This window comes from Scleropages formosus, chromosome 6 (genome assembly GCF_900964775.1).
Source record: "Scleropages formosus chromosome 6, fSclFor1.1, whole genome shotgun sequence".
In the NCBI taxonomy this organism is placed as follows: Eukaryota; Metazoa; Chordata; class Actinopteri; order Osteoglossiformes; family Osteoglossidae; genus Scleropages; species Scleropages formosus.
The window spans coordinates 33149227-33164436 of NC_041811.1; the positions used below are offsets into that span (position 1 = coordinate 33149227).

A 15210-nucleotide genomic window follows, 5' to 3' on the forward strand; every position below is an offset into this window, starting at 1 on the left:
GGACTTGAATGCTGCATTTGGTACTGTTGGCCACAGTATCTTACTCAGTGGACTTGAATCCCTGGTTGGACTAAGAGGCAATTATCAGATGTGGTTTCCTTAGTATTTATCAAACCATAAAGGGTTTATACTGAAATCTGGTGACTGCATCCCTTCACTCTCATCTATGGTTTAATATGGGGTGTCTAAAGGCTCTGTGCAGGGTCCATTATTGTTTTGTTGTATATGTTACCACTGGGTGATATTATTCCTAAGCATAATGTAATTTTTCACTCATATGCTCATGACAGTCAGTTATGTTTTGTTTTATCTAATGACCAATCACATATTGTGTCTTCAGCAAATTGTTTTAAACAAAAAAATATTACTCATCCACAATTTTATAACCTCTGAACACCAAGGTACTTGTGGTGGGTGTGGTGCTGAAACCCCTGATCCAGTCAGACCAATAAATATTGCACATGGATTAAACTTCATGTGTATGGAGAGTGTTAAGGACTTAAGTGTTTTTTTTCTTTTTTTTTTTTTAGACGGAAACCTATCATCTATGTTTCCTGTTGCAACATTGAGGAGGTTGTGCTTCCCTCAGTTGAGAAATACAGCTAAATTAAGGCAATTTTTAAGTAGGCAGGAAGCTGAGAAACTGGTTCATGCTTTGTTTCGAGTAGGCTAAACCATCGCAATGCTGTTATTGGGCTGTCTGTGCCGGACTGTATCCAGGTTACAGCCGATACAGAATGCTGCTGCCAGAATTTTTACAAAACTCGGAAGTATGACCATATAACAATGGTTCTTAAATCTCTGCCTTGGCTTCCAGTTACATTTAGAATAGATTATAAAATCTTACTTTTGACCTATAAGGCAGTAAAAGGGCATTCCTCCGCTTTACTTTAGTGAGATTATTCATTATGTTCAAGAATGTTGTCTTTGTTCATTGGATGTAGGCTGCCTTAAAGTACCTGTGATCAATAAGATCTCAGTATGAGGGCATGCCTTTAGCTATAGAGTGGCTAAACTTTAGACTAGTCTGGTAGTTAGAATTCGCTGTTTGTCCCAACCTTTAAATCCAGGCTTAAGACTTATATGTTCCCTCTGGCATATCCATGACCAATTTAATTCCTGTAAGTAGATTTTTTTTCAGTATAAAATTCTTGTTATGTCATCAGTTACTAACCCTTTCTTTCTCGTTGAGCATTATTTCCCTCATGACAAGACCAGAGGAGGTCGGCCATGATACCAGCAATCCATGTTGATGAAAGCTGATGACTGCATGTCATAATAGATGAGATGTGCCTCCATGAACTGGGACATCACATCATCAACCAGGCATTTAGTGACAATGTTATAAAGAGCTCTAAATTGACTGAAAAGTTTTTTTTTAACTCTAGAATATCCACAAGGGGTGGGTAGCCACTGACACTTGGATCCCAGAGGTTTTTTTTCCTCCACTGCCTTTCAGTTGGGAGTTTTTTCTTGCTTTCCTCCATTGCCAGTTGGCTTGCTTACTTCAATAAATATATTTATTAAAGCCATAATTTAATGTATAGCCAACCTTTTTTTGTATTATGCCTCTGATCCTTGTTCAGCACTCTGTCACCTGTGAGAAGAGTGCTCTGTAGCAATAAACTGAAGTGAATTTGTGCATTTTTCCAGAATGGCTAGCAAGCAAAAAATGTGAGTATTCTGGCAGTACACAAAAGAAAAAAAAAGACTTAGAAATGACACTAAAGTGTATTCTACATGTTAAGGTGAATATCATGTGAAATTAGTGGAAAAAAACATCAAAGCCTTATTATACATAATAGCATTCATGCATGTCAGTAGTTAATATAATAAAGTATAGGGGGGTTTGTCACTTATAACAAGGTCACTGGAAGGGAACACAGACTTAAGACAAAAACCACCTGTAATCAGATCTGATCCTTGACGATCCAGAAAGTTAAAAGCAGAGAAGATGAAACAGAAAAACTTCATCTGTACCATCTAAGATACACACCATGTTAATGCATATCCCTTCATACATGCAACTAGTAGGTGTAGAATTGTATAAGATACTCCTACTGTGCATTTTTGTGGTCATTTTAACACATGGTAATGATATTTAAAACTAATTTTAAATTTGCAGAATAAAAAAAATGTATCAACAAATGCAATCTTGAACATGCTGGATGATGGAATAAGGCCTAGTATGCTGAACACAGATTTATCTGGAAGTCCTAACACAGTACAAAGTCATCTCTGAAGGAAGGAGGTTTTTTCTTTTAAACAAAAAAAAGAAAAAGGAAAAAAAAAACAAAAAAAAAACTGGTTTTTCCTGACAGCCTTGTTGAGAGTATCCAGGAAACAGTGTGACGGCTGTTGGCAACAGCCATTGTATGCCCATCCAAAGGGTAGTTTGCCTGTTTATTTGAGAGATTTCTGCCCCAGTGCATGCCCACCTCCACTACCCTACCCCTTCACGGCAGAACTGAAAGTGCTCCATTCATCACTGCTGTGGCCACATTGGTTTGGGTTTCCTGTTTTTGGCCTGGTGCACAGCACACATGCAGGAACACTAGCACAAGCTCTATCAAGCAATGAGAGGCATGCTGATGTGTCCTGTGACATACAAATTTTATATGCACACATTTACAAAAAATTGAGGAGAGATACAGCTCTCTACATTCTGCATATAACTGTTCTGCAGGGGGCGGGGGCACGGGAAATCACCCCACAACCACTAACAAACATTGATCTGGAAAGTACAGCAAAGTCCCTGGCAGAAGGCACTGCAGTGGGATTGGGTCTTACCCCAACACAGGCTCTCTGTTAAAGGTCCCTGCTGTAGCACTGGATTAGAGTGAATCCCTGTGTTCAAGCTGCTGAATCACACAGAATGTAATTGGGATGATCAGAAACTCCTACTGGCATTAGCTGATGAGGGTGCAAAGGATAGGACTGAAAATAGAAGGACAGGGCAAGTGGAGTTGTGCTTACTAAGAGGACATGCTGTTAAACTAAAGCAGTTCTTAAATACATTTTAACAAGGCAATTTGCCAGTGCACAGATGTTTGTAATTATTACCTTTATTTTAGGAAATACTGTCACTTGCTGTTTACCATTCCATTTTGGAACAGCTAACCTGTACCAATGAACCTAGTACATCTAAAAAGCAGCAATACCCGACAATTATAGTATCCCAGCTTTGAATGGTAAAACTGTAAACTTTCAAAATGATTTGCTCTAAGGTTCTTTTGAGTATCATCACTTTTATTGGTTACAGTAGAGATGACTAGAAAAAGCTGGCACTGAGATTCACCCTGCTCCTAGCCATGAAAACTGATATAATCAGAACACTCAACTTTCCTGACTCAATGACACCTTCCCAGAGCAATGGGTTGTGCTTTCAAACTCAACATAAAGTAATGGGTGTTCATAACAGTTAAGAATATAATTCTGTGCAATGACATTATCTTAACCAAATCTTTATCGAAACCAAAGGTACAACTGCAGGGTTTCAGCAATACTGTGTATGCCACAATTCTAAACTGAAGCTGCAGGTGGCATAGTGATTACAACTGCTCCTGTAGACTCAGAGGTTGCAGGTTTAAATCCTACCTCCTGCTTTAATACTCTTAGCAAGGTATTTACCCTAAACTGCTACCCAGCTGTATAGATGGTACCTCACTGTAAACAGCTTCACACTGTCAAGTTGCTTTGGAGAAAAGCATCAGCTAAAGGAGAATGTGATATCAACTCCAAACCCTAGAGCCTTGCAGGACATTGCAGGCTGCCTTCCCACCCCTATCGACAGGGGACTTCTTGGCAGCCAGCTTTCTCTCTCATTGACAACTCCTCTCCATCGTCCCCAGTGCAGCTAATCCCATGGGCGCACTCCGTTCCCTGGCTCCACCTCCTCCCATTCAGCAGAGCAGCCTGTGGTCTTCTGTAGTCTTCTGTTGCAGCACCACATCTGGAGAGTGAAATCTTTTTGCCATGGTGATTTCACATCCTAAACGATTCTCTGCAATGTTTATTAGCCACTTGGTTTATAACAGCAGTCCCACCTACTGGTGCAGTACCCTTGAGCAAGGTATACCCTAAATTGCTCCAGTAAAGATTACCCAGTTATTTGTATACTTATACAGTATCTATACTGGTAGACCCAATAACTAATACTTTACTTCTAAGGTAGGGTGGACAAGTGCTTAGACTGAAAGCAGAGGGCTATAGGCTTGAATCCCTACAGAACTGCCTGGTAAAACTCCAGTGGATCAGTTTTAGTAAAGCGTAAGCAGAAACTACAAACTGAGTATATTCAGTGCTCTGTACCGAAGGACCAAGTTCCAGAGATCTCTGATTTTACTTAAATTTATTCATCTACTGTCTTTTCTCCAAAGCAACATCAGCAACTACTAACTAGTACTGATCTTGCATCATTAAAAATTCAGAAATGCAATAGAAAGGGTTTAGTCCAGGTTCTAAGTTGAATCGGGTGCTTTGCTGCCCAGCTGGATCACAAGCATTCCGTCTATAACGTTTCAGTGCCATGTTTGAAAAGACCTGTTGTACGCTGTTAACCCAGTCCCTCACACCACCTTTTAGTACTGTGAATGGTTATTTTCTAAAATAACCATACAACCTCCAACGTACATATAGTGGGCAATACATTGTAGATACGGTGTTTTGTGATGCTGAGAAGCCATGTCTGAAAGTAGCTAAAAACAACTATGACTGTATGAGTGACACAGAAGAACGTAGCGCACCGAACACAAACAACCACACACTTTCTCCCACTCCTCGAAACGGAATAAGCCGTTGCCTCCACTACCAGACCGGCTGGGGGAAGTGAAGTGAAACTGAAAGCTCAGGCTGCTCATGTCAAAGGGGCCCCCAGCTACTTCCTGTGCAAGTTGTTACACCTCTCTAACCACACCAACAGTGACCGGGTGGAGTGTATTCGGCATTTACTACAGGGTGAAGTAAAAAGCCTCCTTTAAGCAGCTTTTGGGGATTTAAATGTACTAAGTTTTACCCTAACAAGTGTGAAAAGCAGAAGACTCCTGTACCCAGGGTCAACACTTCAAAAATAAAGGGCAGCCTTCTTAAACTAGCATCCTCAAACTTTTTCAGGTTTTTATTTTTCTGCTGCAATTGACTGAATGATTATGACATATATATACAGTATATCTCAATCATTCAGTCAATTGCCACAGAAATATAAATATATAGACAAAACATGCACGCACGCACGCACAATTATGGGTCAAGTATGCTAGTGCTAAAGAACTTGTCAGAACACAGCTTGAGCCTCCACCATGTATTGCGAGTACACTGGTGGTGCTTATCCAAACATTTGAGGTTAAACTCAAGAACACAAAAATCACATTTCAGCCCTTCTTCTCAGCTATTAAAGGGTGGTGATGAGAGACAGATGAGCAGTGTAACTACTGGGTTACTTTACTACGACATGTTGCATTTGCTGGCTCAGTACAAGAAAATGTACATACAGAAGAAGAAAAACATAACACTTCAGAGGGTGCAGATATATAGAACAGATCTTACCACATCCATTGCGTCAGTGGCTGCAGCTGGTTGAGAAGCACAGTCCTTCAGATCACCATCGTTACCCTGTCCTTGGCTGCGAGATTCACTGGGAGATGCAGCTGGACACTCCTGCAGGCTGGACCCATTCTCCTCTGAGTCAGAGTCTGGCAGGGGGGTGGGGCTGATGTCCTCCAGGCCGGTGCTGGGTGGCCGGTGGCCAGGCTGGGAGCTGACCGCATAGGGGTAGTCGGGAGAAAGGTGGGAGGAGGATGAAGAGACAGGACTGCCATCCATCCGCATGTCAGGGTCTGAATCCCTCTCACCCAGGAAGGGCAGCTTGCTCCGTTTCTCTTTTAGCAGCATGGCGATGCGGGAGTCCAGGCTGTGGCGCTCCAACTCCAGTGTGGGTGTGCCAGGGGAAGGACACCGCTCTGGGGTCACGTCCGGAGGGTCCGAGGGAACAGGAGGGGGCTCAGGGAGGGGTGGCGTCTCAGGTTTCTCCTTGACCGCAGAACAGTCACCTGCTGGAGGCGGGCCCTCCGGTTCAGGGATGGGGGGAGGTATTCTGTACTCTGGATCTCGCTGTAGGGGAGGGTGGTGAAGGAAAGAGGGTTCTGCTGGGGGGTACAACGGCGGCGGTGGGGCCTGGTAAGGGGAAAAGTTCGACTTGTAGCCAACACTTGTGGGAGGGGGTGGAGCGTTGGCGAACACAGACAGTGCGGGTACCGGGGCAGGAGCTGGGGCAGGGGCCGGAGCAGGGGCCAGGGATGGTTCAGGCGGTGGGGGCTGTGGTGGCTGCGGTTTGAAGGAGCTGGGCTCTGGAGCCCGGGTTGCCCTATTGGGGCCATGGACGTAGCGACGCTCTGGTCGTCGGTTGTAGGCATCCTGGAATTTGGTCTCGTGCCTCCGGGGCTTATAGCCTCCCGGGCCTTCGGCTCGAAGGGGCTGATAACCTGGAGTTCCCTGGGCACTGGAGTAGCTGGAATCCTGGGAACAGGGCGTGCCTGATGGACGCGGAATTTGCGGAGTGCCCTGCGACTGCGGTGTGTGTCCAAAACTGTTAGGCGTTTCATACCGTCCGGTGGAACAGGACATGTCCAGAGAGAGCGGGGTACTGGTGCTGCTGGGTGTGCCTGTGCTCCCTGCAGCCAACAGGCAGCTCTCAGACAGTCTCTTGAGGGGCTCACAAGCCTGTCAAAAGAGGGCAGCACACTCAGCCCACAAACTGCACACACAGTTTAAAAATAAAAAAATAACACTACCCCATTGTGTTCTGGGAAAAAAGGTAGTCATTCATTTTTGATCCTTGAACTCGCACTAATTTTTGCAAAGAAGAAAAAAACTATTATGCTTAAGAAGCTGCTTAATTACTGTTAATGAAGGTAGCAGGTGTGCTGTGGATAAAGTACTAGTCTTTTATAGTAAAAGGGAAGTGGTTCACATCCCCTCTGGGCAACTGCTACTAAACACAAGAAAGGCACAGTATCACAGCATCTCTGTATTAAATACCCAGCGGCATGAAAGTCTCCAAAAGCAGGTCAACTTCTCCTGGGTAAATACATTCACCTAAATAATGCCAAAAAAAAAAAAGGAAATCATTTTTAAAATTAATATTCATAACAATAAAATAAGAAAATATATCCTGATATAATGGGGTCAATTTGTGATTAGCAAACTCCTGCTCTGAGGGGCTCAACTTGCCATTATTTCATATGGAGGAAAAAAATGAATCAGCTCCCAGAAGAAAAATGTGTCACCAAAATTTGAATACCAGAATGTAAGCTGGTGTCCAGTGCAGGGCTGAGGAGGTCAGGAATTTATGTATCTAGGAAGCATAAGGCAGGAGAAAGGGTACACCCGCAAATGAACATCTTTTGACAGGTCGGCTCACAAATCTTTATGTGATAAACAAATAAAAGTTCACAAGATCACTGCCTAGGTCTTTCACTCTAAAAAGCAGGCGGACGCTGCTTAGCATCACTGACAAATATTTGACTTAAAATCATCTGATCACAAGATTAAAGCTTTATTTCTATGCTGCTGTAAGGGTAGTCATGCTATTAAAGCTGTTCATATTATTTAGACATGTCTGCATTATGGGATGGCAGCTAGTACTGAAAGGACCAGGGTTCAAAACACACTCCCATTGTAATTCCCTTGAGCAAGTCATTCGCCCTGAATTGCTCTCAGAAAAAATACTCTACTGTATAAATGGCTAAATCATTGTAAGCGTCTCAGGTTTCCATGACTTTGGAGAAAAGTCTCAGCAATAATAGTAATAATGAGTACATTTACCTGACACTTTTCTCCAAAGTGATACAGTGGTGTACTACTTACAATTATTTACCCATTTTTTATAGTTGGGTAATTTCCACTTGGACAATAGGGGTTAGGTATCCCGTTTAGGATTATTACAGCAGTAGGTGGGATTCAGACCTGTGACCTCAGAGTCCAAAGGCAGCAGCTCTGACCAGTACGCCACCTGCTAATAATAAGAGCACTGAATATGCTGCTTGTGTTTGGTGTAGACGGTCAGCGTGATAGGAAGAGAGAAATATGTACTAAACTGTACTTGCTTTGCTTGAGGAATGTGTCTCCATTCAGTACCTTTATTACAGAAGAGGAATCCAACCACCACCATTTGAACCCTACATCTACTCTAGAGGTTATTGTTTCTAGTTTAATGGAGAGGTTAATACTCTAAATTTGGCCAGACTGACACCACTGTGAAACCCCAAAAAAGAAAAATAAATTTAAAAAACTTTGGAGTTTGAGACACTGAGTTCCAAAATGTCTCATACCAGAGTTTTACGCAAGTCTTTGTACAGAACAAAACACCTGTTCTGGTAGAAAAATTACCATTTAATGGAAATTTAAAAAAAAGAGGAAAAAAAAAAAAGCGCTGTACTGAATAATGAGGCCTTTATACAGTATAAAACAGTGTTTTCCTAAGCAGGGTCTGAGTATACTTACAAAAATACATGAAACATAAGGCCAAAGATGCATTTACTCATCAACTTCTTTCTGGCTTCAGCCGTCATATCATTGCTGGTCGAGTGGCCCTCTGGAAAGGGGGAGTAGTGTTCAAAGGGCAAAGGAAAACATGGCTGTGCAGTGAATTCTGCAGTGGGTCCCATTTTACTACCCGCGTGCTGATAAAAGAATTACCAGTAAGGCTGACAACATCGGTGCACCTGGCCACCTTCACTGAGGATTGGCGAGGAAAGGCTATGTCGTGGCCCAACCCAGCTGGGAGTGGAGACCCCCCTCCATGCACAGCCCACATTTAAAACATTGACTAAATCAACACTTGTGCAACAGTCAAACTTTGCACTGTAAATGTTTCCACATTACCATGCATTCTCACATAATGTCCCTCGAAAAGCACTGCTGTTCTTCACCACCCAGATTTCTCTTCTAAGAAACACCAGCACATACAAAAATTTTACTTCCAGAGGATGACTGAATTCATAATTTTACTGATCAGTGCCACCAAGCTGACATCTCTGAAGCGGGTATGAAAAAAACAGCGTATCTCTAGTGTTCTATGTCACACTGGGGATTGAACAACAGCAACAGCATTAAAAAATAAAGGGTAACAAATGGATTGAGCTTTAACAGCAATTAGGGAAGTTGGCCAGAGGAGGAATGGTTTCACTTGTTCAGGGACAAATTAATCCATTCAGGAAACAATCCAAAAGGGTTTGGCTTTGAAAATTAGGGGTAAAACAAGGCAAGCATGCAATCAGTCATGCACAGCAGGCACAAACTGCCTAAAAATTTAAAAAAAGTTTGATTCTTGTTGCTCATTCTCTCACTCTTTCCAGCTGTGCTGAAAAAACAGTTCCCATACCTTGCCTTGTCTGTTCTGTGTGAATAACTGTTCCTCTTACTATGACCAAACCCTGACTTTTACAACTTTAGAGAGAGAGGTTCCTTTAAAACCAATCAGTCAAAACCAGCACCTGAAAGCTTTGATAAAAGCAATACCATATTTACACTGATGTAGAGAACCCAGTTAACTTTTTGGAGGTTCCCACCCCACCTCCATAAGCCACAGTACCCTTTTAGAAGTAGAGACCCTACCAAAAGAGCTTCAGCCAGAGTTCGAGGTGACATCTCCCGTGCTTCCTGTCTCTCCTGAATCTCCTTAAGCCCCACTGGAAGAGTCAGAGGTGTGTAGCTGCCATTGATCAGGAGCTGGAAGTAGCGCTGGCGGTTCTCACCTAAGAAAACAATGAGAAATACATGTACCTTTACTGTAAGGGAACTCGCTATTTTTACTCCCATCCAACTGTCCCTTTTTCCAAGAAGATAATATGGATGTCATATGCCACATATCAACTGTTATGACTTCAAAAAACCATGTGAAGACTGAAGACTCAAGTAAGCACAGTACACATCAAAATTAGCCTAGCAATGTGCCCAAAACACCTAATGTTTCAACATACCAAGAATCTCACACACACACACACACACACACACACACACACACACACACACACTTTTAGAACCGCTTGTCCCATACGGGGTCGTGGGGAACCGGAGCCTACCCAGTAACACAGGGCGTAAGGCAAGGGGGGGAGGGGACACACCCAAGACAGGATGCCAGTCCGTCGCAAGGCACCCCAAGCGGGACTCGAACCCCAGACCAACCGGAGAGCAGGACTGTGGTCCAACCCACTGCACCACCGCACCCCCTTTTACCAAGAATCATTTCTTTAATAATTAAAAAAACAATTACAACTGGCATTTCAGTTAACTACAGTATGGCTGAGATAGCAATAAATAAAATAACTGTATAACATCATTTTAGATCCTGGGAAATTTACACCATTAAATAAACGAAGCATCAATGTTTATAGTATAGTGTGTATACACAGCACATATTTCTGAGTATTAAAACGTATCCACATTACAATTTAAGCATTAAAAGTTTGTGTAGACTACAATGACATCTGTAAAGCAACGTGTGACTTCCAGTGTGAATGAGTTACGTTTCAGTTGTAAAGCGTGGAGCTGTGCGGAGCTGTGGGCGGAGCGGAAGAAAACAGGCGGCTGTCTCTTTAAGGGAGAAGGACGCTCAGTTTGACAGCAGGACGGCGCACACGTTGTGGCGACATGGATTTACACGTTTATCAATGATTCGACTAAACTACTAACGGATCCCATGTTTAACATCCACTGGAATGCGTTCACTACTACCACTGAAAAATAAGGACATCACCGCATTACATGCCTAACAGATTAACGTTAAAACAAGTTATACTGAGAGACAGACACCATATTGAGGCCTGATTGTGACATCTCCAAACATCAAAGTTCTAGTAGCTGAGTTTTCGCAAATGAAAAACAGGAAACTTAACAGATTCGCTGCTTTATTTCATTTAAAAAAAAAAAAAAAAAAACATTACTTAATTCTTGGACCATAAATTTACGCTTGTAAACTGACTTCCAGCTGCCAAATCTTGAGGTCAGTGTTCAGAGCTGCAGGTACCACAGTTGAACATGCTGACTAAAGGTTGCAATTACACCCGTTACCAAGCAACCAACAACCCTTATCTGCTGCATGTGACTTACAGAAGGCAAATCTTATGATCTTTTCAATTGGTTATTTTAATAGGTTGTCTTCTATTCACTAATAAAACCTGTATCAACGTTAAAAACAGCAGCGGTGGTACAACAGAGTGAGAAGTAAAAGAGCTGCTCACCCTTAGGGTCGAGCTCCACGTGGATGATGTTTCCCATGACAGATGTGTTATGAAGGTTCTGGACTGCCTCCTTCGCTGATTTCACGGAATCGAAGACGACTTTGGCGATTCCCAGATGCTTCTTGTTCTTGGGATTGTATAAGATTTCCACCTCTTCTATGCCACCGTACTTCTTGCACATGTCAGTGAGAAACCCTTCCCTGATGTTGTCGTTCAGCTTTGCGAACGTCACCTCTTTCGGAGGGACGGGTCCCACGTAAAAATCATCCACCTGAAGTTTAATTAAAAAAAAGCTGCTTTAACGCCATCTACATAATGTTGCACGCGCGACAAACAGCGCATAAATAACATATCACTCTTTGTGTTTGATATATTTTCCCTTTAACTACTGATCACTGAGCCCACTCATCCGATGCTCGTAAATAGTATTCGCCATAACGCACGTGAGCAGACCGGGGCAGAAACGTGCACCGACTTTTACCACAGACGGACTAAGAAGCACGTGACGGCACCAGAAAGACACATTACAACATATGTAGTAAACTTCGCAGAACTCGGAAGGTCTGGTAAGGAGTTAGGAAATACCGGTCGCAGTGTGTGGATGGTCCCGTTCCACACACTGGGAGCGTGGGCTGTGCTCGGTGGGCAACGGCGGGGGTGTGTACCTTAAACTTGGGAACCGGCAGATCCACCTCCTTGTACTTTGTCCAGATACGACCGATTCTCGGGTCCCTGACCGTGTCCACCGGTGCCATTCCCAAATGCTGCAAGAGAAGGACAATTTCGGAGGTAACCACGGGATCCAGAAGAGAAGCCTCGTTCCCTCCACGCCCCACCGCCCCTGTACGCGTGTCTGAAATGTCGGTGCTTGTTTTTTTTTTTTTAATTTTTTTATTTAAATTTAAAAAAAAAAAAAAAAAGCTCTCAGCAGGGCAAATGTGAGCGCGCGGCTGCCTTTGCCCCTTGTTGCCGCTGCGCCGAGACGCAGTTTGACACTGACGCGCTGTGTCAGGTGCTGGACAGCACTGGACCCCTAAACGGACCGTCAACGCGGCCCAAAATGTCAGCAGTACGACGCCCCAACTCGACCCGTTCGCAGGGTCCACTCACAGGCGCGCTGAAACTGTGTCCATCGTAGCGGTACAGTTTGTGCGGTCCCTTCTTCAGCGCAGGGTCAATGATCAACTTGTAACTTCTCCAATGGTGACTCCGCTTCTCCCCGGAGCCGCACACTGGATGGCCGCCTTCCATTCCGTTCGCCAGACCTGCGGAGAGACGTTCAAACAAACGCGCTCCGTCGAGTTACGGCGACAAAGCAGTAGAACATGAAAACAGGAGCCGGGATCGAATCCCCGCTGCCCGAAACAGTCACGGAGGAGGAAGGGGGAGAAGCAAATCTCTCCTGAACTCAGCTGCTTTCTGTCGTTACCTTCACTCAGCCGGATTTTCTCTCCAGACTTGGACATGTTGTCTTTACTCCCAAAGTGCTCCTTGTTCAAACCGAAGCGCCTCGATCTCGTGCCGTCGCCGGAGTATGTTACATGGTTTCGGGGATCCTGCCTTGGTTTGCGAGCCAACACATATTGTGCGCCTCTGCTGTAAGTCCTCTGTGTCTCCCACAATACACCACTATTGAGCTGCACTAGTACCTACCCCTCCATTCCATTCGCACTTTCGATATCCTCCTATTTTTCAACGAGCCTCGCGCAAGGCGCTCGCATTCCAAAAATATAAAGAGGCGCTACTCTGAAACGGAATTTCCACGTGTGACACCAACACGGTCGTCGCGCGCAACTCTCCCGTTTGACAAGAAACTAATGTCGCGGCAGAGCGTTGAATCTACCGCCTGTATTTACGCAAACAGCGAACAACAAGATGGACATAGCAGGGTAGTTTCATACTGCTGGAGAGGAGGCGTAATCCGCCTAGCCAGTCAAACATGTACTTTTATTGCATACGCGTTTTTTTTTTAAATTATTTTCTCGTGTTTTTAACAAAGACAATTCGTTCGAATGTTACTTTGAACTTATTTTAAATACAAAGGCTACACAGGCCAATCACGAGGAAGCTTTGTTTTTCCACTCCTCTCGACAGGCGAGTTGACACTTTTTTTTTTTTAAAGGAATCTATTTAATTGTACTTGTTTGTGATTTTATATGTGGTGAAGACAGGGACGTTGTGAACGCCGTGCGATATTTTGCGCTGCTTGGGCAATTGGCTGGTTAACAGCAGTGTTTGCGCTGGCCAATCAGATTGCAGCTCCGGTTCAGGCTCGGCTATTAGAAGCTCCAACGAGACATCCTTCAACAGAGCGCGCAGAAGAGGCCGAGAACGAAGGCAGCCATTTTCTCGGCACTGGAACGCAATGGCCAATATGGTTCTCCTTTGTTCCACAAGGGATCTTACACTTGGTTTCTTCGTCTCTTTACGGACTATATAAATGTATGACAATGCTTGCTTCATTCAAAGGATTTCTGAAGAATGAAGATGAAATACTGGATTTTTTTTTTCTTTTTTTTTTTAAAGAAACATTTTTCTTCCTGGAATCCATCTTTGTCACAACTAGGTCATGGCACACCCATATGTCAGCATTTTCTTTCTGAAGTGAATAAACAGCTGTTTGTTCTCTTGTGAGAAAAAAAAAAAAACGTTCAAATACATTAAGTATCACGTGGTAATGGCACATTATTGACACTGAACAGTAAAGTGGCCAAGTATGAATGTAGCTATATGTAAGTCTTTCTTACTTTTCTCTATAAATGCATATAGCCATAGAAAGAAATGTTCATGTCTTGTGGTTAAAGTATAAAATTTTAAACTGCTGAAAGAAATGGTCTTTAGGAAACTGATTAAAGTAATGCCATCAGTCCTTTTATGTAGCAACATTTCTCTTCTTTGCATGCTGTTTTGTCTCTTCATATAGGGCTTACCTAAACCTAACTGCTTCTCACATTTCGGCAAACAAAAGACGCCAGAGAGAGGAGTCAATTTGGCCTTTTAAAAAAATGCTGAATCACGGGTATGGCTGCTTCATGTTGCTGTAACTACTAACCCCTTAATACCAACACATTTTTGCCCCTCATAGAAGATGTAGGTATACAGGAGAGCAGAGTAATTTTTATAGTGGACATATTAAGACCTGTAAAAGACTTTTTTGATTATAGAGTACAGTAAAATGTTTTTGAAATGACAGATACGTAGCCTAAATGTACCTTCATATTACTTTGATAAAGAAACTATCTGACCTGCCATCAAGGGCATATTAATATTTGTCCTGACAATGATTACCATTTCCTATCTGTACATTTGAGATACAAATAAGGCACCAACCAGCAATGTAAACCACAAAAATTAAGTTCAGGAAAAAAAATGATTGTGAGGAAAACAAAAAAAATATTTACCTTAACATTGTGATGAATTATGTTTATCAGGCCTATAAGCTGAAGAAAGAGGAACGTTTCCATTCCCATCTTCGGATCCTTTAGTACAGCTTGGCTTTTTTTAGAAGGGGTGGGGACGCAATCCCTAAAAGAAGAGAAAATAGCTGAAATTTTTCTTTTTCTAAATGCCACAAATAAGGAACTGCTCACCGGCCATTTTAAAAATGCTGAAAATCTTGTAGCAGCATCTATGTCAATAGTCATATGCAAACATCCTTCCCCCCCCTGTCTTCCCGAAGGCAGGATTTCAGTCAGATGTTTTCGCTCATCAATTCGAAGATTACATGAGAAAAATACACGACTTTTACTGTATCTGCCACGGACACCTCATCCCCTTCAAGGTAAAATGGGCTGTGTATTGGTGAAATGCTTTAGTTGCAGCTATTTGTTGCTTAAAAGCCTAACAATTAATTTTAAGAAAATGTTACTGACGTCAATGTCTGTATTTTACTCCAAACAAACGTGAACACAAAACGACACAATATGTTGTTACACGTAACAAATTAATTAGAATATTACCAGATTGTTTAAAA

At 42.9% G+C, this 15210-nt stretch overlaps 1 protein-coding gene across 4 annotated transcripts in view; it reads right to left on the reverse strand.

Annotated features, from left to right (window-relative positions):
• The window catches only part of LOC108934917 (histone-lysine N-methyltransferase SETD1B-A-like), a 29412-nt gene that overhangs the window by 10408 nt on the left and 3794 nt on the right, over positions 1 to 15210 (reverse strand). For 2 of the 4 annotated variants that reach the window (XM_018753151.2, XM_018753143.2), the window contains exons 2-7: positions 14639 to 14762; positions 12348 to 12502; positions 11903 to 12001; positions 11238 to 11508; positions 9613 to 9752; positions 5545 to 6717 (exon numbers count right to left, since the gene is read on the reverse strand). In XM_018753151.2, coding sequence (XP_018608667.1) covers positions 5545 to 6717; positions 9613 to 9752; positions 11238 to 11508; positions 11903 to 12001; positions 12348 to 12488 — 1824 coding nt within the window. In that variant the 5' untranslated portion in view covers positions 12489 to 12502; positions 14639 to 14762. Of the gene's footprint in view, positions 1 to 5544; positions 6718 to 9612; positions 9753 to 11237; positions 11509 to 11902; positions 12002 to 12347; positions 12503 to 12666; positions 14613 to 14638; positions 15206 to 15210 lie in introns of those variants that run through there. The other 2 variants (XM_029252674.1, XM_018753134.2) reach the window with 2 other exon arrangements.